At 36.7% G+C, this 20,617-nt stretch overlaps 3 protein-coding genes across 8 annotated transcripts; 2 read left to right on the top strand and 1 right to left on the bottom strand.

Moving 5' to 3' along the window:
• Positions 1-117: 117 nt before the first annotated feature.
• On the bottom strand, positions 118-5,717 carry LOC123311347 (eukaryotic translation initiation factor 4E-binding protein Mextli). Of its 3 annotated transcripts, XM_044895250.1 has the most exons (11): positions 5,592-5,717; positions 5,294-5,447; positions 5,105-5,217; positions 4,817-5,023; positions 4,560-4,752; positions 4,157-4,228; positions 3,299-3,359; positions 2,412-2,685; positions 2,148-2,337; positions 1,404-1,612; positions 118-956 (listed from the first exon to the last, which is right to left on the bottom strand). In XM_044895250.1, exons 2-11 carry the CDS (start codon positions 5,409-5,411, stop codon positions 864-866), a joined length of 1,530 nt encoding a protein of 509 aa, XP_044751185.1. In that variant the 5' UTR covers positions 5,412-5,447; positions 5,592-5,717; the 3' UTR covers positions 118-863. The 3 variants fall into 3 exon arrangements, with proteins under 3 accessions (XP_044751185.1, XP_044751187.1, XP_044751186.1); XM_044895252.1 differs by lacking the exon at positions 4,157-4,228; XM_044895251.1 differs by lacking the exon at positions 5,592-5,717 and having other exon boundaries at positions 5,294-5,466.
• An 84-nt stretch (positions 5,718-5,801) lies between these two features.
• Positions 5,802-11,862, top strand: LOC123311346 (lysine-specific demethylase lid). The gene has a single exon (XM_044895249.1). It carries the CDS (start codon positions 6,480-6,482, stop codon positions 11,190-11,192), a length of 4,713 nt encoding a protein of 1,570 aa, XP_044751184.1. The 5' UTR covers positions 5,802-6,479; the 3' UTR covers positions 11,193-11,862.
• Positions 11,863-12,366: 504 nt separating this feature from the next.
• LOC123311345 (putative GPI-anchored protein pfl2) lies at positions 12,367-20,496 on the top strand. 4 transcript variants are annotated; one of them, XM_044895246.1, is made up of 12 exons: positions 12,367-12,526; positions 12,588-12,729; positions 12,790-13,104; positions 13,163-13,556; positions 13,641-14,058; positions 14,985-15,327; positions 15,517-15,582; positions 15,671-15,966; positions 16,076-16,396; positions 16,458-19,767; positions 19,866-20,085; positions 20,395-20,496. In XM_044895246.1, the coding sequence occupies exons 1-12, from the start codon at positions 12,491-12,493 to the stop codon at positions 20,420-20,422; spliced, it is 5,889 nt and encodes a 1,962-aa protein (XP_044751181.1). In that variant the 5' UTR covers positions 12,367-12,490; the 3' UTR covers positions 20,423-20,496. The 4 variants fall into 4 exon arrangements, with proteins under 4 accessions (XP_044751181.1, XP_044751180.1, XP_044751183.1 ...); XM_044895245.1 differs by having other exon boundaries at positions 14,985-15,582; XM_044895248.1 differs by lacking the exons at positions 12,367-12,526; positions 12,588-12,729; positions 12,790-13,104; positions 13,163-13,556; positions 13,641-14,058 and adding an exon at positions 14,481-14,680 and having other exon boundaries at positions 14,985-15,582.
• Positions 20,497-20,617: the final 121 nt, after the last annotated feature.

Below are 20,617 nucleotides of genomic sequence, written 5' to 3'. Positions count from 1 at the left end.
TTTAGCCGATTAAATTGTCAACTTACGATTTTGGTACTAAATTTATGTCAAATGCACCTCGAAAAAGCTAAAGCTTGGATTGAGAAGGATTTTTAGGTAAAAGAAATATGAATACACTCACAAATAAAAAAATTTATTTAACACAGTAGAAAACAAAGTAATGTATTATAATTATTTAAAGCCAATAAATAAAGCATAAATTAGAAAAATCAACAAAACTTAAAACATCCAAATTTGTCACGACAGGATGTGGGTTTTCACATTAACAAAAAAAAAACATAATAGAAATTTTCTGGTAATATTACAAGTAACATGGTTAGAATTTTCAAGATGAAACAACTGTCACAGTTTCAAAGAGACTAAAGATAATAGATCCTAAAATACATTTTTCGTCAAAAATATTTAATATCACTCAAAAAGAAAAATAGTTATATGCACATTTCAAAGAGATTATTTGATTTCAATCACAACCATATTATTTCTTCAGTTATAATAACTAAAGTATTGCATGCATAGGTATATATATTTTTCATAAACAACAACAAATGTTTTCAATCTGAGACGGACTAACATGATTGGTCGTGATCAAAATGTATGTTAGCACCGTGTCTTTCATATCACATAGTTAAACGACTACAAAGTTTCAATTAATAAGGTCAGTCAGAAGTGATGATGTGACCTAAGATCACACTAATTAGCATCGAAAAGCAACATTTTACATTAACTAAAGTCCAGTATTCTGAGGATTAAATGGTTGTTTATGGAATAAACTTGTTCAAGGGTTGAGCGTTACTAGGATTACAAAAAAAGAAAAATTTATATTTAAATAATAACGGAAAAGATGGAGTACTGACCAAGTCTAATCATACTTCTCCGTTGTCCAATACGTCGTCGTTACATTTAGCTTCGTTTTTTCGGTCATTCAGATATTGCTTAGCGTTGAAATATTCAATGACCTGCGAAGAGTTATTCATTTTAGTTAAATAATTCAACGAAAATTAGGTAATTTCATTTCAACTTTCATGTTTTTCAGTATTTCTACAAAATATTCCTATAGGAAAACTTTACATTACAATGAAGTATTTCTCAAAATACTATCTCAAATTTCCACTTCATCAAATTGGAGTGTTTGCTTTGTGTTGATGAAAACAATAAGAAAATATTTTGATAGTCTACTAGTCTTTTTTGTGGGTTTAAGCGGCATAACTATGAACTAAGGCTTATCTCATTGACAGTAGAGATCACGTTATCATCATCTGCCCATTTGATTGCTTCATTTCTTAGGAATGCTGGATAAACCCACCATAACTTTCCTTAAAATTATGGTGAACGTCGAAAAATTACGGTATAGTACAATCAACAATGTGAAAAAAATTCTTTGGTTCTCTTTGGAGGAAACTCACCTCCCTAACCAGCGCCGGATAATCGTTGGAGATCCTTTCCCAGTCCTGTGGAGGTCCCAGGCATATCGGCGACATGGCCAGAGTGGCCAAATATTCGATCGAGTACACCAATCGATTCTCTTTTTTCGAGGTCGTTTCAACCGACATCGTTTTCCCTTGCAAGATTTCTTCTATAGATACGCGGGGTTTTCTCAATTTCAACTCGATACCTGAGGAGGGAGAGTATTTCATCAATTCTTTTGGCAGTCAATAATCCCCCCATCGGTCTTATGACGGGTGAAAACGTCCAGTTGAACAGAAAAGATCGAGGAAACGAATCTTTACATGAAAGATAACCGATTTTTCTATCCAAAAACAGTTTTAGGGATTTGGTTGAACTGTTTGCTGGCCTGGGTAATGTCGATTATATGTAGTTGTAGGTTGATCGCAATAATAATCTGCCTTTTATCAGTACCATAATTCATTGAAGGACGCTCGAAGCAACAATACATTAATTTTAGGTGTTGTTGCTCGAACAAGAGTTCCGACATTGATTTCATAAAGAAGTGCGGGATTTATGTGAGATCATCTTGTTAATAAGGGGACGATTTGGCGATATTAGAGAGAAGCGAAACATATTAAGTATTAGAATGGGCCGGTGGCATCGTACAAAAATATAAACATAAATTCCACAATTCTTTATTAAAATCATAACTGTGTCACATTTCAAATAGGCCTTTTCCTAACTGAATCATGTCAATTTACCTGTTTCGTCCGGCTGTTCCTTCGGTTCGTTCAGGATTGGAGGAGGGGGAGATGCGGGAGGAGAGAGCGGAACTTCCGTCAGATCGTTGGTGGAAGCGCCGCTTTGCGGTAAGGAATCGAAACTATAAAATTGGGTCACGTCGTTGACCGGTTCCCCCGAGAAGAATTCGTCTAGAACCAATTTACTGGTCTGCAAAAATAATAAGAAAAACGAATAATATAAGATACACATGTAATACACCAAAAAAAAAAAATCCTACTCACTCTAACCAATTCCAAGTTGTCTCCCATTATTCTGATGGTGTGATTACCCACGACGACCGTATACTTGTACTCTCCGATGGTGGCGTCGTTTACGCTCAAACTGTGCATCAGGGCCCTGGACGCCCTGGCAGATGAAGGTAAGGCGCTATCATCGGAAGCGGAAGAGTTGATGCTCGAACTGGAACCGGTCAATGGACCACCGACACTCATGCCGTGTTCTCTCACCGGAGAGGCGTTTCGACGGATGGTATCTTCCATTATTTGTTTCGCGAGACTGAAAATGCAAACGAGTCAATCAACGGAAAGGATCGTTATTCAACGGAGATGAGGATAAGGGGAAGCTACATCCAATGTAGGTTCATCAGACTCGCCAAGAAGGTAACGCAACACCGCAGCCTGTAGTGTAAGACTTGTTTTCTCCTGGTGAAAAGGTTCCGCTCTGGACCGTTAAAGGAAATCTGGGAACCTTATTTAGCTAGTGCGTTTTTCCTCAAGAAATCCACTATATCCTTGAACCCCCACAAGTAGTACTACTACTGCGGTTTGCCAGAATAGAGAGAATATCTCTGCATTACCAGATCTGTTTGAATCAATGCTAAATACATGCAAGGTAAACACACAGCACTTTTTTTCATTTCCCCCCAAAAATTTCATAAAATATCACCACTCATATTGAATAAACGCAAATTATAAATTTTTTCCTCAAACAATCAATAGAGAAAAACTGGACTACTACAAAATTTACATGTCCTTGCTCTTCATCTATCAATCTATAGATATCCTTTAAATTTTTATTTTTTTTTTGACTAATCAGTTCAATTCCGGCCATTTATTAGAATAGAAAAGATTAAAAAAGATTTGAAATGAAAAAGAATAACATTTGTTACCAGATGCTTTCTTCATTAGCTCCAGTGATTTGGACCAGTCGTTCTTTTGCACCTGGACTGACTGTAAAACATGAGAAAAATAAAACATTGAAATCGATCAACAACGGTCCAAAAACAGCAATTCACATATTATTGCATCAATGATATTAGGGAAGCCAACATACATATATGTTACCATAAGTTAAAACATTCAATGATGCTTGAGAAGGCCCAATAAGTAAAGGACAAGATGCTATGAAATGTAAATATCTGTGAGTAAACCTCTTGTCAAAATGTAAGGAATGTTCATCAATACCAAGGAGCAAGCAGTTTATATTAACAGAAGAAAAGTGTAGATTAATCTTTAGCAAATATTCAAGCACAACCACTTGATATATTATAACTAAAATATGATGTATGTATAAAAACAACAACGCGAAATTTCTTCTAAACACATAGCTTTAATTTAATTTACTTTTTACTTGTAATTCTGAGCCAATTCTGGTAGTTAATGCAACCGGATACCATGACTTTATTGAAATAAATTTTTTTTTAAATATTTTGACCAATGTTTTGCAAGATGGAACCTCCATCGCCCACTTGACGTTATACTTTATTGAACGCTTGATATTTGTCCGTGAGCTACAGACTAAGGCAAAGATTCCTCTGAAAATGTCCACCACAGAATTATCCGATAGTATTTCTCCCTATCATAAGTAGTTGTTGATTGGTTTATCAAAGCTATGAGTGTTATGATGGTGAACAAGAAAAAGACACACAAAAACACAGACTGAATGATTATAGGAAATATGCATAACCTCAATTCAGTTCTAGGTTAGAGAAATTAGATAGCGGTGGAACAAGTCTCTGTTGCTTTACCTCTTTGAAAGGAAATGATAGTTTCACTAAGCTCCTCTATCATATGTACCCTTCTTCCTTTGATACCCATCACTACAATAAATAAAAAATTTACAAGGACTAACCAATCTGCATGCTACATCTTTTTGCTTTTTCTATTCATTCATTACTCAGGTCCCTTTCATAACAAAAACAAACAGACATTTGAATTTCAAAGACAAAATAATAATAAAATTTTGATTTAGTCACCCAGTACATAGTATGTTGTTTCCAAATCTTGAGTTTGTAACTAAGCACAATCCATAACATTTTATAAAAATTCCAGAGTTATGAGAAATAAAAATAATTCTTAAAAAAAAAAAATTAACAAACAAATACCTCTTCTTAACTCTAAAATTCACTCATGTTTACACATGAAACTCACCTTTTCCAGAATCTGCATTCCTGATCACCACTTCATCCTTGCAATACTTTTTGCCCGGGATTCTGGTAGGTTTTGAGAATTTTCCAGAAGATTTGAGGACCTCCCCTGGATTCAACATCGGGGAAGATGAAGAGAGAGGAAGGGAATTCAAGGAGTCTGCCAAACTATTTGTAGACTCGATCATTGAGTCGTTCTGGAGTTATTTCAAAGAAATTAGCATGTTGGTTATGTTCCTATTCGAAGCAAATTCAACTGACCTGTGAAAATTGATTCACTCTTTTTCTATAGTACTGGTTCATCCCCTCTGTGCCCTTCCATCCTTTAGCCCTGAGTTCTATCAGTTCCAGCAAGTGTAATCGTGACAGTTGGTCAACTCTTGTGTCTTCTTGAGCTTTGTCCCTGAACACATTGAAAGCGTGATTCAGTTGATCAGTGTACAACATTTCTAAATAAGCACCATATACCTGAAAAAGAACAAAATCAAATATTTAGGTTTCCCATCTGCCTTTTTTGAGAAATATTGATTTCGTGTATTATATACTCACTTTTAAATGTTGACACAAATTTATGATGCTCTCCCTATATGATATATTTGGGTCATTTTGGTTCGAGGACAATAATGCTGCAAGTTGATCAACAGCTTGCATGACGCTCTCCACTAGAACAAAATTTATATTGTATTCAGATGATCCCCCTTTGATTTTAAACTGATGTATGTATAGCAATGAATTCACCTGTGCTCATAACACCATCATTTCTCAGCTTGTTTGCCAACAGCTGTGCCTGACTTTGCGATTTCATCAGTTCCATTTTTTTGGGAAGTTTGAGCCGAGAAGATATGCTCAGAGACATATTGCTAATACACAAAGAGCTGACCGCCCGTATATCCTAAAACGAAATTGTTCTGTAGTTTCTTCACTGACTCTGATGTAAACGTTGGGAAAATTTATGAGAAAGTGACGTTTTAATATTGAATTGAATGTGAACAAAAAAAAATTAATGCAATAAATGTATTTTTACTTCAATTCTTACCTTAAATTGTTTTTTATTCTATTTTTGAAGTAGAACGAAAACTGAAACACAGATTACAATGATGTGTAAAAGCCACAGAACATGTGTTGAATCCATAGAATTATTTTTTTATTCCTTCTATGATTGAACCAAAGAAAAAAATTCTGTTGTACTCTGTTATCTGTGGTTCTTTAGTTTACCTTATTTTCTTCTGTGATTAGGTCACGTAATTTGGAAATCGAGTTTATTTTGTCGGTAGTACATGGTGTCTAATGAATTTATAGTTTTTCAAGTTATTGAAATAAAGTTGATGCTTTGATTATGCATTATGTGCGGAGTGATTCATTGTGGAAACCATCATTCACATACTTTTACGAAATCAAGTTTACCCTTTGAATGACTCTTAAACCTACAGTAATATTGGAAAGTTTCCCTTGTATTTTGGAACTCTTTGAAAATATTACCACTACGATTGTTTTCAAGTGAATGCTGCAAAAAGTTGGACGATTTCCATTAAAAAACTGAGTGAGAAATTGGTGTTAGTGTGATCAACAACTACCTGGGAGTAAAATTTTATTGCTACAGAAGAGAACATAATTGTGTAATTGTGTGTTTGATAAACAATCCATTGGAGACATTATGTCTGTGAAAAAACAAAGTCAAGTGCAAAAACATACAAGAAGAAATAAAATGGAAGCAAGTATTGTTATTTTCTAACATTTAGAATAAGTGCAACCATTGTTGATAACTTGATTTTGCATCTGGAAACCAATCAACTTCCTTTGTCCAACTTGTATTGAAAATTCATCAAAGAAGGTACATAGAAATATTAAGGATGAGGCATTTCTAATGAACATCACTACTCAACATAAATGAAAAGCTTTTTAGATCCTTTGGAATTTTGACAAAATGGCGACTTCAAAGGAAAAAATGACTGGTATGAAGATATCACCTAGTTGTTCGAAAACAGAAGGGTACAAAATTGAAGCTGATCAACTTTTCAAAGATGAAGGTTTTGAATTCACTGTACCCCCAGAAGTCCCAGTATTTCATCCCACTGAAGAGGAGTTTGCAGACCCCCTTGCATATATTGGAAAAATTCGCCCAATTGCTGAGAACACTGGTATATGCAAGATCAAGCCACCACCTAACTGGCAGCCCCCATTTGCTGTTGATGTAGACAAATTGAGGTTCACTCCTAGAATTCAACGCCTGAACGAATTGGAAGCTAAAACCAGAATAAAATTAAATTTTCTGGATCAAATAGCCAAATTTTGGGAATTACAAGGTTCTTCTCTGAAAATTCCTATGGTGGAGAAAAGAGCATTAGATTTATACACCCTGCATAGAGTTGTGCAATTAGAAGGTGGGTTTGAGACAGCTTCTAGGGAACGTAAATGGTCAAAAATTGCCATTCGCTTGGGTTATCCACCTGGAAAGAGCATTGGTACGATTTTGAAACAACATTATGAAAGATTACTCTATCCATTTGATGTATTCAAGCAAGGAAAAACAATGGAAATCAAAGTAGATCCTGATGTTCCAGAACGTAATGAGAAAACAGATAAAGATTATAAACCACATGGTATTGTTGGGAGAATGGCAATAAAACCACCGTGTGAGAAAGCCAGACGATCAAAGAGATTTGAGAATCAAAATAATGATGAGGAGAAACCAAAAACCGAAGATGATGATGATGACGATGATGCAGATAGTAAAGAACTGAAGAGACTTCAAATTCATGGAGCTGGACCTAAGATGGCTGGATACAATGATAAAAAGAAAAGATCTAAGAATTTTAATGCTGATTTTGATCCTTTAGCAAAATATGTGTGTCATAATTGTAGTAGAGGAGATTCAGAAGAATTTATGTTGTTATGTGATGGATGTGATGATAGCTATCATACATTTTGTCTGATGCCACCCCTGTCAGATGTGCCTAAAGGAGACTGGCGTTGTCCTAAATGCGTAGCAGAGGAAGTATCCAAACCGATGGAGGCTTTTGGTTTTGAACAGGCTCAAAGAGAATACACATTGCAGCAGTTTGGTGAAATGGCAGATCAGTTCAAATCTGACTATTTCAATATGCCAGTTCATATGGTTCCACTGCCTATGGTTGAGAAGGAATTTTGGAGAATTGTTTCTTCCATCGATGAAGATGTCACAGTAGAGTACGGAGCAGATCTCCACACAATGGACCATGGATCAGGTTTTCCAACAAAAACTTCCATAAATTTATACCCTGGAGATAAGGAATATGCTGATTCTGGGTGGAATTTGAATAATCTTCCAGTACTCGAAGGTTCAGTATTAGGATATATAAATGCGGATATATCTGGGATGAAAGTGCCTTGGATGTATGTAGGAATGTGCTTTGCGACATTCTGTTGGCATAATGAAGACCATTGGAGTTATTCCATCAATTACCTACACTGGGGAGAAGCCAAAACGTGGTATGGCGTACCTGGCAGCAAGGCTGAACTGTTTGAAGAAACTATGAAGTCAGCTGCACCTGAATTATTCCATTCTCAACCTGATTTATTACATCAGTTGGTGACAATAATGAATCCCAATGTTTTAATGAATGCTGGTGTCCCGGTTTACCGTACAGATCAATGTGCAGGGGAATTTGTTGTTACTTTTCCCAGAGCTTACCACGCAGGATTCAACCAAGGTTATAACTTTGCAGAAGCTGTTAATTTTGCCCCAGCAGATTGGCTTCGAATGGGCAGAGAATGTATCCTTCACTATTCGCATTTGAGGAGATTTTGTGTTTTCTCTCATGATGAACTTGTTTGTAAAATGGCACTTGTACCAGATAAGTTAGATATAACAATAGCTGCTGCAACTTATCAAGATATGTTACATATGGTTGATACGGAAAAGAAACTGCGAAAGAACTTACTAGAATGGGGTGTTACAAATGCAGAAAGGGAAGCTTTTGAGTTACTTCCAGACGATGAAAGACAATGTGAAATATGCAAAACAACATGTTTCCTATCGGCTTTAACTTGTACTTGCACTAATGTCTTGGTTTGTTTAAGACATTTTGAAGATTTATGCAAGTGTAATCCAGCAGCACACACTTTGAGGTATAGATACACTCTGGATGAATTACCTGTTATGCTGAAAGGTTTGAAATTGAAAGCAGAATCCTTTGATCATTGGGTGAACCGGGTGAAAGACGCCTTGGATCCCAACACTCCAAAAACATTATCTCTCACCGAATTGAAAGCTTTGTTGAATGAAGCCAACGGCAAGAAATTCCCAAAGTCTGACTTACTCCAAACACTCACAAATGCAGTCGTAGACGCCGAAAAATGCGCCAGTGTCATTCATCAACTTGATTTGAACAAAATAAGGACTAGAACTAGAAATTCTACAGACAACAAGTATAAATTGACAATTGAAGAACTCACTCTTTTTTGCGAAGAGCTGGACAGCCTAGCCTGCCATTTAGATGAAAGTAAAAATATTAAAATGCTACTTCAACAAACCAAAGCCTTTGAAAAAGAAAGCAAAAGGTTGCTCAATTCCAAACTATCGGAATGTGTCCTTTTGGAATTGGAGAATTGTTACAGTTTAGGAAATTCCCTTTGTATAGAACTTCCGGCTCTAAAACAAATTGCTGTCAGAATCAAACAAGCAGCATGGCTGAAAGACGTACTTTCATACAAAAAAAGGTCCGAAGTATTAGCAATCGATTCAATTAACAGCTTGATCAAAGGAGGTATGGACTTGCCACCTCATCCAGAAATGGAGGAAGAATTGGGTGTACTCCAAGGTCTTCTAATTGCCAGTCAAGAATGGGAAACGAAAGCGCAAGCTGTATTGAAAGATAAAGGTAATGACGTCCTGATTGAAGTAGATAAACTACTTGCAGAAGCAGCAGCAATCAATGCCTACCTCCCGACTGAAGAATATTTGTTTGATGCGATCAATAAAGCCAGAGATTGGCTGCGATTACAGGAAGATATGAACTCGGCAGAATATTATCCCTACTATGAAGACATGGAAGAGTTAGTGAAGAAAGGACGAGCCTTACCTTTGTATCTGGTCGAAGTAAATCGGTTAGCAAGTTATCTTGAATCCGCTTATTTGTGGAAAGAAAAGACGAGCAGAGTGTTCCTCCGCAAAAACTCCTCTATAACCCTATTAGAAGCACTCAGTCCTAGGAATAACATAAATCCACCGAAACAGAAGAAGAAAGGAGGTGACGGTCCTGATCCTTTGGAAGGTGCAGACCCAAATTCTTTTGTTACCGTTTTCAAACAAGCTGAGGAGACGGAAATGGATCTGATTAAGAATTTCAGAAAAGAGAATTCTGTGAAAAGTTTGGATCCCAATGACTGTGCCTCTTTTTGTACCTGTCAAAGAGGCGCGTTTGGACTCATGATGCAATGCGAACTCTGCAAGGATTGGTTCCATTCGGTTTGTGTTCAGCTCCCGAAAATTGCTACTACCAGTTTTAAGGGTAACTTCACCATGGCCGCTATGCATTTCGGTTTCAAAGACTGCAAATTTTTATGTCCGAATTGCTGCAGAACCAAACGTCCCAGATTAGATGTTATACTTGGTTTGTTGATGTCACTTCAAAAGTTATATTGCAGATTGCCCGAAGGAGAGGCTTTGCAGTGTTTGACAGAAAGAGCCATGAACTGGCAAGATAGAGCGAGAAATTTACTGCAAAATCCCCAATTGGAAGTAGCTAAAACGATGCTGAGTAATTTCAACAAGAGGTATATGGAAGCAGCGGCCAAACAAAGAACAGAAGAGATAATATCCTGTGAACTGAAGAAAGCTTGCAAAAATCCAGATTTGCAACAAAAAGTGACAGAAATCGCCAATAAGAGCGGTGTTGTTAACACTCTTCAGGAATCTTCCGCCGAATCAGACGACTCCAAAGAATGTACATCAAGTTCACTTCAAGAGGATCACATTGACGAGCATGCATACTCCTTACATTTACCCAAAATCAATGAAGATGAATTCAGGGTCAATATAAGTGCGGAGTTGCATCAACAAATAACCGAATTGTTGATGGAAGGTGATCTGCTCGAAGTGCACCTGGACGAAACTTTGCAGTTATGGAAACTTGTTCAGAGTACCAGAAACCCTGAGAAGGAACCAATATTGATAGATTTCGACCAGCAATCTCTATCAACCCCTGTTAAAAGGGGTAGGAAGAGAAGATCGGAAGAATGTGAAGCTGCAAGAAAATTGAAAAGTGTCAAGTCTAATTTTGCCAAGAAACCTGGAGAGAAGAAGGTTCGCGAAAAGAGAGAGAAGCCAGGGCGAAAGAAACAAAGTGAAAAATCAAAGCAGAAAAAGTCTACAGAGTCTGACGAAGATGAAGATGATGACTACGCTACATGTGCCGCGGCTAATTGTCAGGTACCAACTGGCAACGTTGATTGGGTGCAATGTGATGGTGGTTGTGAACTTTGGTTCCATATGGCTTGTGTGGGACTTTCTGCGGGAGATATAAATGAAGATGAAGACTATATATGTATGTTGTGTTCGCAAGCGTTTGAGAACATAAATACTAATGAAAGTAGTAGATCTAATAGTCCCCCCTCACCTGATTCAACACAACCTTCAACTTCCAAAGAATCTAATTGAAATTTATATTTATTATTATTTAAAAAAAAAAATATAGATGTTCTACTAAAACAAAATGCAGGGGGTGACTATGATCTACTTTTGTGCATCAGCTGCTTGAAGATAGTAAACAGAATGTAGCACAACTGTATGTGTGCATATTCGCACCATTTTTGTATTCCAGTGATGTTTATCATTCCACCCTGTATTTGACCTTAGTTTGTATTTAAAGACGTGATAATTGTATAATTTTCTGTATCAGTTTTTTTCACTTACATTTATTCATAATAAATTCACATCTTTTTTGAATTTTAGCCTTTATATTTTATTTTCCATGTCATTTTTCTGATAGGTTGTACATTTGTTATATATATGGACATAGTTTTCTATAATTATTTGTAATAATTTTTCGCAACCAAAAATTTGAAATTCTGAAGTTTATTTTTTAATAGGAAGATGTTTATGTATTATACTTGAAATCTTATTTTAGTTTTCATTTAGATCTGTTCCAGTAGACTATACTCCTCCCTGTTCAAATATTATGCAGATTAAATTGCGTTATATTGAGTATATGTATGAATTTGTCCTATATTAGCATTCAGTTTGAGTTGTTATGTGTGCGATTGAAGATGGCTGTATATATAGAATTGCTATTTATATTTTTGAGTAAGATTAAATTGGTTCAAACTTTGTCAATTTTCTCTACAGGAATACCCCTTGAAGCTGAACCATTCTTAGAACAAACAGATTTCAAATCAATCACTTGAAGCGAATTATTCTTCTTAATTATATCCTTGAATTCGTTTTAACAATGACCCTATTTTTTTCAACTTTGAATGACACTTGGAGAAAAAATTGAGCAATATTTTGTATCATATATGCAGTTATCCGAAAGGCAAAAAAATAACTTGAGAATCGTTTGTAATGTACGCAAAGCGAATAATGTTGAGTTCCGGTTGGTCACGTGAATCTATATGCCACACATGTATCTATCACACCCCAAAGATTAATCTTAGTCACAGAGTAATCTGTGGTATGCATTGCCGAACTCACCTACTGCGAATCCTTAACCACAGAAAATATGTAACCTTGATCTACGCTTCAATGTAATCTGTGGTTCTACATTTTTTTGATCTATGTGCCTTAGTCATAGACTTAAATCTATGGTTTCAGTATTTGTGTTCTGTGGTTTCAGTAACTTCCATAACCGAAAACAGATACCGAAAATAATAATAAAACAATAAAAGAGCTACATTTTCAATCTGCGTTTCTTCTGAGGATGTAATTTTATGTAAATAAACTAAGTTTATCAAGACAAAATGTTGAAAACAGCATCCAAACCAGTCGACGTTCAGGTTTGTATCCCGGAATATTTCTAAAGACCAAATTTCCCAATGTTATTTTCGTAAATTATAGGATCTTCAGTTCAAACTACAATGTCGTTTCAAAATATTTGGCAAAGAAGAAGGGCAATTACCTAAATCACCACGAAGTTTATTAGCGGCTGCTAGCAGATATGGTTTAGTTTTTGTGGGTAGCACTACATCGACACTAAAAGGTGAGCAAACTATGAAAATTATATTTCTTTTATACTTGAAAATAATCTTTGGTTTTACAGCTATTCGCTTTGAGAATATTGAAGAACATTCATCTACAGATGCAACAAATATTTACCCAAGAAGAGAAATTAATCTCAGTTCACAACCTCATTTTATTTCCGTTAATTGTGATGATACAGTATTGGCAGTTATTGTTGAGAAAGACAATTGTCTTCTCGGGCTATTCTATGATGTTTTATCTTTTTATAAGGAAGAGGTTGTTGTATTGAATGAAGTAAGATTAACTTGTACTCCTGGATTAGAGATACTTCAGGCCAATTGGCATCCTACCATAAATAATATATTTACTGAGTGTAAATCTGATGGGACACTTGGTAATGATCTATATGATATGCAATTCCAACATCACTTCAATCCTTTGTTGCTTTTTAGGTATATATGAACTGAAAGATAAATCTGTAGATGTGAAAAAACTCCCAGCAGAATCAAAAGCTTGCTGTTTCTGTTGGAGTCCTAAAGGGAAACAGATTGCTGTGGGTTCACAAGATGGAAAAATTATACATTATAAACCAGATCTGAAAGCAGTAAAAAGTATAGATGCACCCCCTTTTGAAATACCACATAGTGTCTTGTCTTTACAATGGATTTCCAATTATCAATTTGTTGGAGTGTTTAAAGTTTGCCATGGTTCAGATCCAGAATGTAATGTAGTTCTGATTGATGCGCCCAAAACGGGAAATCCTGTTTTTACCAATTTTTATGATATATGCTATAGTAATGGGAATATGCGACCACCGCAGTTCTATACAATAAATGAACAGCATTGGTAAGAAATTATTCTACATAAAAGATATTTATTTATGACAATATATGATTGTGCATGATGACACAAGTAATGTGTTATTTTTAGGAATATTTTATTGGTGGCATCAGCCAATAGTATGGAGGTAGGTGTTCTTTCCAATGTGGGAGAAACATGGACTCAATACATTTTACCAGATTCTGCCAGGGCAGAACTACCTTTAGATGAAAACCAAGATGAAACTTTTCCCATTGGCATAACAATGGACACAAGCTCTGTTAAGCCTGTCCTATGGGGGGAATCGTACATACAGCCTGCTCCCAGTCTAATTTTACTTTCTCATGAGGGAGTTTTGTGTTCTTTCAGAATGATAAATTTGAAGGAAGGTGCACCTAGTGTCAACTCTCCACCAGATAAAGTGAACGATTTGAGCGGGTTGAAGTATTTCACTGCTCCAGTTGAAAAAGCTGTAAAAATTGAAATATCTCAAGGGAATCAAAATCAGAGGGAGGGATCTTTACTTCAGGTAAGTTATTCAATCAATCTTCATAAAACCAAATTACTACTTTCTATAACCCATAACCACGAGTTGTGCCAAAAGGTTCCTTTCATTACTTTTTCAATTTATGTATCTAATACTTTCTGTTCAAAATTACTTGGAGTATTTTTCTTGTATAATTTGAAATGTTGAATTGAACAACACATTTTCAATAAATATGCTTAATTTTACCCATAATGCAATGAAAGAGATATTCACTTTGATGAATCTCACTAAATATTGATAAAAGGATTCATATTTCCACTATCAATCAAAGGTAAAAAAAAATTATGCATGAATCATCCAAAACTTCCATATGTATACACCATGGTGATTCTTCTGATTATTATCTTGCAAGCGGGTTTATTTCTTGTCATCTGTTAATCTATATTTTTTTTTATAACTGATATTAATGTTTAGATGTGAGCCAATGCAGTATGAATTTTATTTTGTAAACTTCACAAAGTTCAGTTGCAACTAGTGATTATGTTGAAATTATTAAAAATTTCAACATTTTTGTGATATTTTAGTTAGAGTTGAATAGTGTGATGTCAATATCTGTTTTTGTTTGTCTCTGATTTTGTTTACTCTATCATTCAAGATGCGTCGGGTAAGATGGAGGGTGAGATGATTATTTAATGAATCTTATTATAATTTATTGAATGTTTGTCATTCTCCTAGTATCAATGTTTGAATTTCAGTGAAGACCTTTTTCTTATTTAAGAAAATTTACTTAATTTATTATTAGTTACGTTATTTTTACCAATTCCTGTTGTGTTTACCAAATGATCGTAGGTGTTTTGTTCATTGAATATGAATGGCAAAGAATTCCTGTAACCCAATTTTTTTCCCGAACAATCTTTCAGCTTAGACCCTGAAATTCTGTATAAGTTTTTATTTTAAAAATTTCACAGAAAGACAATAGTTCAACTCCAACTGGGGTGGCTCCAGCAGCTAATACAAATTCAGCTAGCATGTTCCAATCGGCCCCTACAACAGCTGGTGGAACAGCTCAAGGATCGGAAACACCCACAACGCCATTGTCCATATTCAAGACACAAGCCCCCATGCAATCTTCACCCTGCCTACCGACTAATTTATTTGGCGGTCAGATTTCCATTACGCCAGTCAGGAATAAAAATGCACAACCGCCTACTTCAGCAGCTTTAACGGGAACCACTCTTCTATCGCAAATATCGACAGAAAGTGCATCTGAAGAAGTGGCTAACAAAGGACCTAAACCTTCAATTCTGAAAGGTTCGATAGATACTATGTCATTCTCGAGTCTGTTGGCCGGATCTGCTTCAGCTGAGACAAACGTGAATGTTTCAAGTAACAAAAGTGAAGCGATTGTATTCTCCTCAGCAGCTCCGATCACACTGACGAATTTGTTGTCTGAAAGTACTCGAGCTGAGACAAGTTACCGTTCTGATAACAACTTTTCAGCACAAGCTCAGTTGCAGACCAATCTGCCAGTTAACAATTCAACACCAACATCCAATGTTTCCTTTGGTGAGTATCTGATTGGGTAAATGAAGTGTAGTCGATATTAAAAGCGTAAATGATGAAATCCTCAAGAACTTTTCATCTCCATTTACAGGTACTCTGAAAACAAATGCAAATACAAATGTATTCCATTCGACTGGGAATATATCTCAGACGACCCCAGTTAAACTAGAGGAAAAAGACAGTGCAGATATTAAAAACATGTTGACGGAAATGCTCAAGATGGAATGCACCGCTTTAGATGAAGAAATTCGAGATTTGATCATTCAAGGACAGCACCTGAAAATCAATCTCAACTTTGAGGAAATGGATAAGATTGTACATACAACTGAAGGAATCAATGAGTTCCTCAAGGAATTAGTGGAAACCTGCGAAATACAATCTTCCGAGGTGCGTTGATTTTTAATCTTACCGATAACATTTCTATAAAATATTTAGCTAGGCTTTTCTATTGGTAATTATAGTTTCAATAAATATACGAAATGAGTATGGATTTCAGGTACACGTTTTGAAACAAACTACCATCCAATCTTGGGCCTGGTTGGAAGAAGCAAGGTCAAGATTTAAGGAATCTCAAGATGAAGAACTGAGAAATATTATGAAGTCGAAACCGTTAGATTCAGTTTCAGAAAAACACCGCAGTACCTTGAAACAAATGCAATATTACTTAAATTCTCAACTTGCCCAATCACACAAAGCTCTTGATGATCAGTGGGATAAATTTCAAGATTACTGTCGCAAAACCAACAGGCTCCAGTTGCCAACCATGGAGGCAATCTTCCAAACAATGGTCAAACAAAATGCTATACTTCAGAAACATGTAAATGATTCAGAACTAACGTTATTCCATATTTTTACTCATTTCTTCTTCTCTGTTACAGAACTATATACTGAGGGATATTACTAGTCAAATAAAAGGAAAACAGAAAGCTTGCAATGACGCTAGTCTCTTCAATCCGTCAGACAAAAAGAATAACTTGGAAAGTAGTTTCCAGAATCTTAAACTAGAACCAGAAAGTATTTACCACATTTATCATCAAAAAATTCTCAATAGGGTAAAGTCGTTGCCAGGAAATAAAGTGAATCAATTGAGAAGGATACTTCACAATAGGGAAGTGCCCCATGTCATGGTAAAATCGCAAATGTCCACTTCGAATCTAAATTCAACGTTAAAATTGGACCAATATACGGGTAAACCCGCCACTACGCCCAATGCCAAAAAAGTTGATTTTGCCAAGCAGTTATCACAGTCATCACCTTTGAATTCGATGCCGGCTCCTCAAATTTCAAGCACACCCCTATCTGCGTTTGCTTCCACTAATAATGTTGCATCCGGTGGTAAACCTCAGTTAACTAGCAGATTTGGTATTGAATCTCAAGGAGCACAATCATCTTCGAATTTCAAATCTATCAAAGAAAATGTTGCAGTAGATAAACCAACAAATTCTGCCACTTCCACATTTTTTGGGGATAAATTATCAGGCGGTCCACAAAATCAGAATTCGCTCTTAAGAAACTTATCTACGAACTCGAGTAAAGAAATCGGGGGTTATTCCATTCCCAAGGCGTCATTCAATCAAGGATCCAGTATGTTAGGAAATAAAAATACTTCCATATCGATAACTACGCCTTCGGTTTCGATAACCTCCACATCATCTGCAGCAGTAGATGTAGTTACATCTGCTCAATCAAATATATTCAAACAACCATCAAATGTACCTTCCAGTTCTTCGTTTGAGAGTAGCCCTGCAAACAAACCATTCTCTTTCATATCTTCTGCACCTCAATCCAATTTAGTAACCGTCATTCCTTCATCCTTAGCTGTCAGTAGTACCTCGTCTTCCAAGGATAGTCTTAGCTCAACCTCTGTAATTTCCCCTATCAACAAATCGAATGCATCTTCTACGTTCTCATTTGCAATGCCCAAAACAACCATGGTTTCATCTGTTGCAAGTTCCATCAGTACTACAAGTGCCTCCTCAGGATTTGCTACTACTGGTTTTAATTTTGGTAGCAGTTCTTCATTTTCCAAAAATTCCTCAGTGCCTTCAACACAAAGTTCATTACCAAACACTTCGACTATTCCAAGTACTTCTTCAACAAATGACGGAGCAGTTTCAATCACTTCTTCCACTAAATTCAGTGGAATGGTCCCAAAATTCGGCTCTCTTGGAACGAGCAAAGAGGCAGTTCCAATATCAACGACATCATCCGTATTCCAGACTGTCGCAACAACTAGTATCACCTCAACTAGTAATATTGTAGGAACGACCAGTGGATTTTTCTCAGCTACTAGTAAACCCTCCATATTCAATACTTCTGCATCGTCAAGTGCGGCGATAACTACAGCATCTATTTTTGGTCAATCTCCACACAAGGGGACGTCCTTATTCTCTACTTCCACAACCAATGGTGGATCTTTATTCGGCACCGCCACAACTAGCGCACCAGTTTCATCAACAACCAGTCAACCTACATTTGGTACTAGTGTAGGAATCACATCAAGTACTCGAACAGCAACTGACGCAACTGTGACAAGTAGCGGTACAAGTTCCATATTCGGCAACGCTGTTGCATCGACAACTGCTTCATCGATATTTTTCAAAGCGGCCACCACTGCAGGTCCTTCAGCCACTGTCACTAAATCGATATTCGCTACTTCTCCCCCAGCCGGTGGTCAAGCAGCCAGTATATTCAGCTCTACCTCCTCAAGTGGTAATTCTTTACCAATAAGTTCTGCATCGATATTTGGAACTTCAGTTTCAACTAGTGGACCTGGAAGTAGTACACTTGGCACTTCTTCAAGTAGTAATCCAGTACAATCTCATACTAAAGCCGTCTTTGGCAACTCGTTCACAACTGTTGGAACAACACCTAGTACCCTTCCGACAAGTAGTACGTCGGTTCCAAGTACTTCTGCCTCAATATTTGGTACAAGCAGTAGGGCAGATTCAACAGCGCCTAATCTATTTGGAACCGCTGTTTCGAGTCAAGCAGGAGTACCAGCAACGAATATCTCTCTTTTTGGTTCAACTGTTACATGTAGTAACGGAATGGTACCACCTACAAGTACAAAATCGATATTCGGTGCACCTACAACAAGTACTGCCACCACCACATCGATATTTGGAACAGCATCTGCACCGAAAAGTACCGCATCTATAATAAATAGTCAGCCAACTTTTGGTGCAACCACGAGCTCGTCAATTTTCGGCGGTAGCTCATTTGGAACTGTTAGTACAACAACTGCAACTTCAGTATTCGAGAATGCGTCGACACCGTTCACTAAGACGCCATTTGGATCATCCACATCGGCTAGTTCGCCTTTTGGTACTCCTGTGGCAACATCCTCTTTTTCTTCAACTCCTTTTATAGGAGCAACTAGCTCAAATTCGGTCTTTGGTCAAACCACTTCTACCGCATCGCCTTTCAGTACTACATCTGCAGCAACTTCTCCCTTTGGCAGTACCACAGGCAATGTACAGTCTCAGTTCAGTGCAAAACCAACTAGTTCTGATTCTTTGTTTGGAGGTACTACTCCAGCAGTGTGTTCGCCTTTCGGTAATACACAAACTTTCGGAACTGGTTTCAATTCCAATACAGCTGCACCATCTTCCCCCTTTGGCCAAGTTAATCCATCGCCCAACGCCTTTGGAACTGCCACGCCAACTGAAAACGCGTTTGGTCAAAGCTCCAATTCATCTGGAGGTATGTTTGGGGCGTTTGCATCCTCTAATACCAAAAGTTCAGAAGGGTCATTCGGTTTTGGAAATCTGAATGTGGGTAATTCTTCGCAAAATCTATTTTCCAAAACTAATGAAAATAAATCTCCATTTGGAGGGGGGACTTTCAACCCCACCACTTCAACAGGATCTCTTTTCGGTTCTTCCAATTTCGGAAATAATAATGGAAATAGCGTATTTGGACAGCCAACGTTTGGAAGCAATTCATCCTTCAGCAGTGCACCGCAGTCGGGTCCATTCAGTGCTGGGGGAGGTTCGATAGCTCAGACAGGTTTTGGAATTTCACAAAATTCAGAGAAAACACCCGCATTCGGTGCTGCTCCTTCCTTTGGGGGCTCACCTGCCTTTGGAGCTGCTCCAACATTTGGAGGGGCACCAGCTTTTGGCAGTACATCACCGTTTGGCGGTACAAATAAAATATTTGGATCCCCAAACTCAACACCAGCTGGTAAGAATTGCATTTGAATAAAGGATTTCTTCGGATGTTTTCTATACTTGTTCATTCAATCTTTTGTGAGAAGAATGTTTACGATATCTCTTTTCTAGGATCTGTTTTTGGTTCAAACACTCAACAGAGCTCAGGTTTTGGAAGTTTTGGGAGTCAAAACTCATTAGGTTTCGGTAATTTGGCGCAACAGACAAATAATCCAGGTGAAAATCTTACTCAGAATGGAGGTTTCGGAACTTTTGCAAGTCAAAACACCATTGGTTTTGGAAATTTAGCCCAAAAATCTAACAATTCAGGACAGAGTACCCCATTTTCTGGGTAAGTGAGTCTGCCACCCAGAAAAAAGATATAAAAAGCGTTAAAAAAATATTGTCCAATAAGGAAGTACAATTTTTAAGTGATATTCTGTGTCTGAAGGTAGTGCTCAGCTTATAACTACTGCTAACAAAGTCTTCAGAACTCGTACTCATAATTTGACAGTTTGTATCGAATCTGAAAGAAAAGCGTAAAACATAGAAATACCAAACGTAAAAGATGATGCCAAGCACAGAATATCAACTTTGAAATTTCAACCAGCTTTCAAATCGGTCTGACTATTTTATTCATCAGTTTATTTTCTTCTTTCAGGAATTCTTCATTTTCAAGCTGGCGTTAAGAAAACGAGATGCATTCTTAACACATAGACTCTTAAACTAATAGAGATGTATTTTTATCAATAAAATATTCACAATAATCCCATATCCATTCATTAATCCTCTTATGCGTCATTTTACTCCTAAAAGTCGTGCTTTCGTGCTTATCTTTCTGAGATTTTTTTTTTAAATCATAAATATAAATGATCACAGATAAA

This window comes from Coccinella septempunctata, chromosome 4, assembly GCF_907165205.1.
Source record: "Coccinella septempunctata chromosome 4, icCocSept1.1, whole genome shotgun sequence".
Lineage (NCBI taxonomy): Eukaryota > Metazoa > Arthropoda > Insecta > Coleoptera > Coccinellidae > Coccinella > Coccinella septempunctata.
This window is presented reverse-complemented; position numbering and strand designations above follow the sequence as displayed.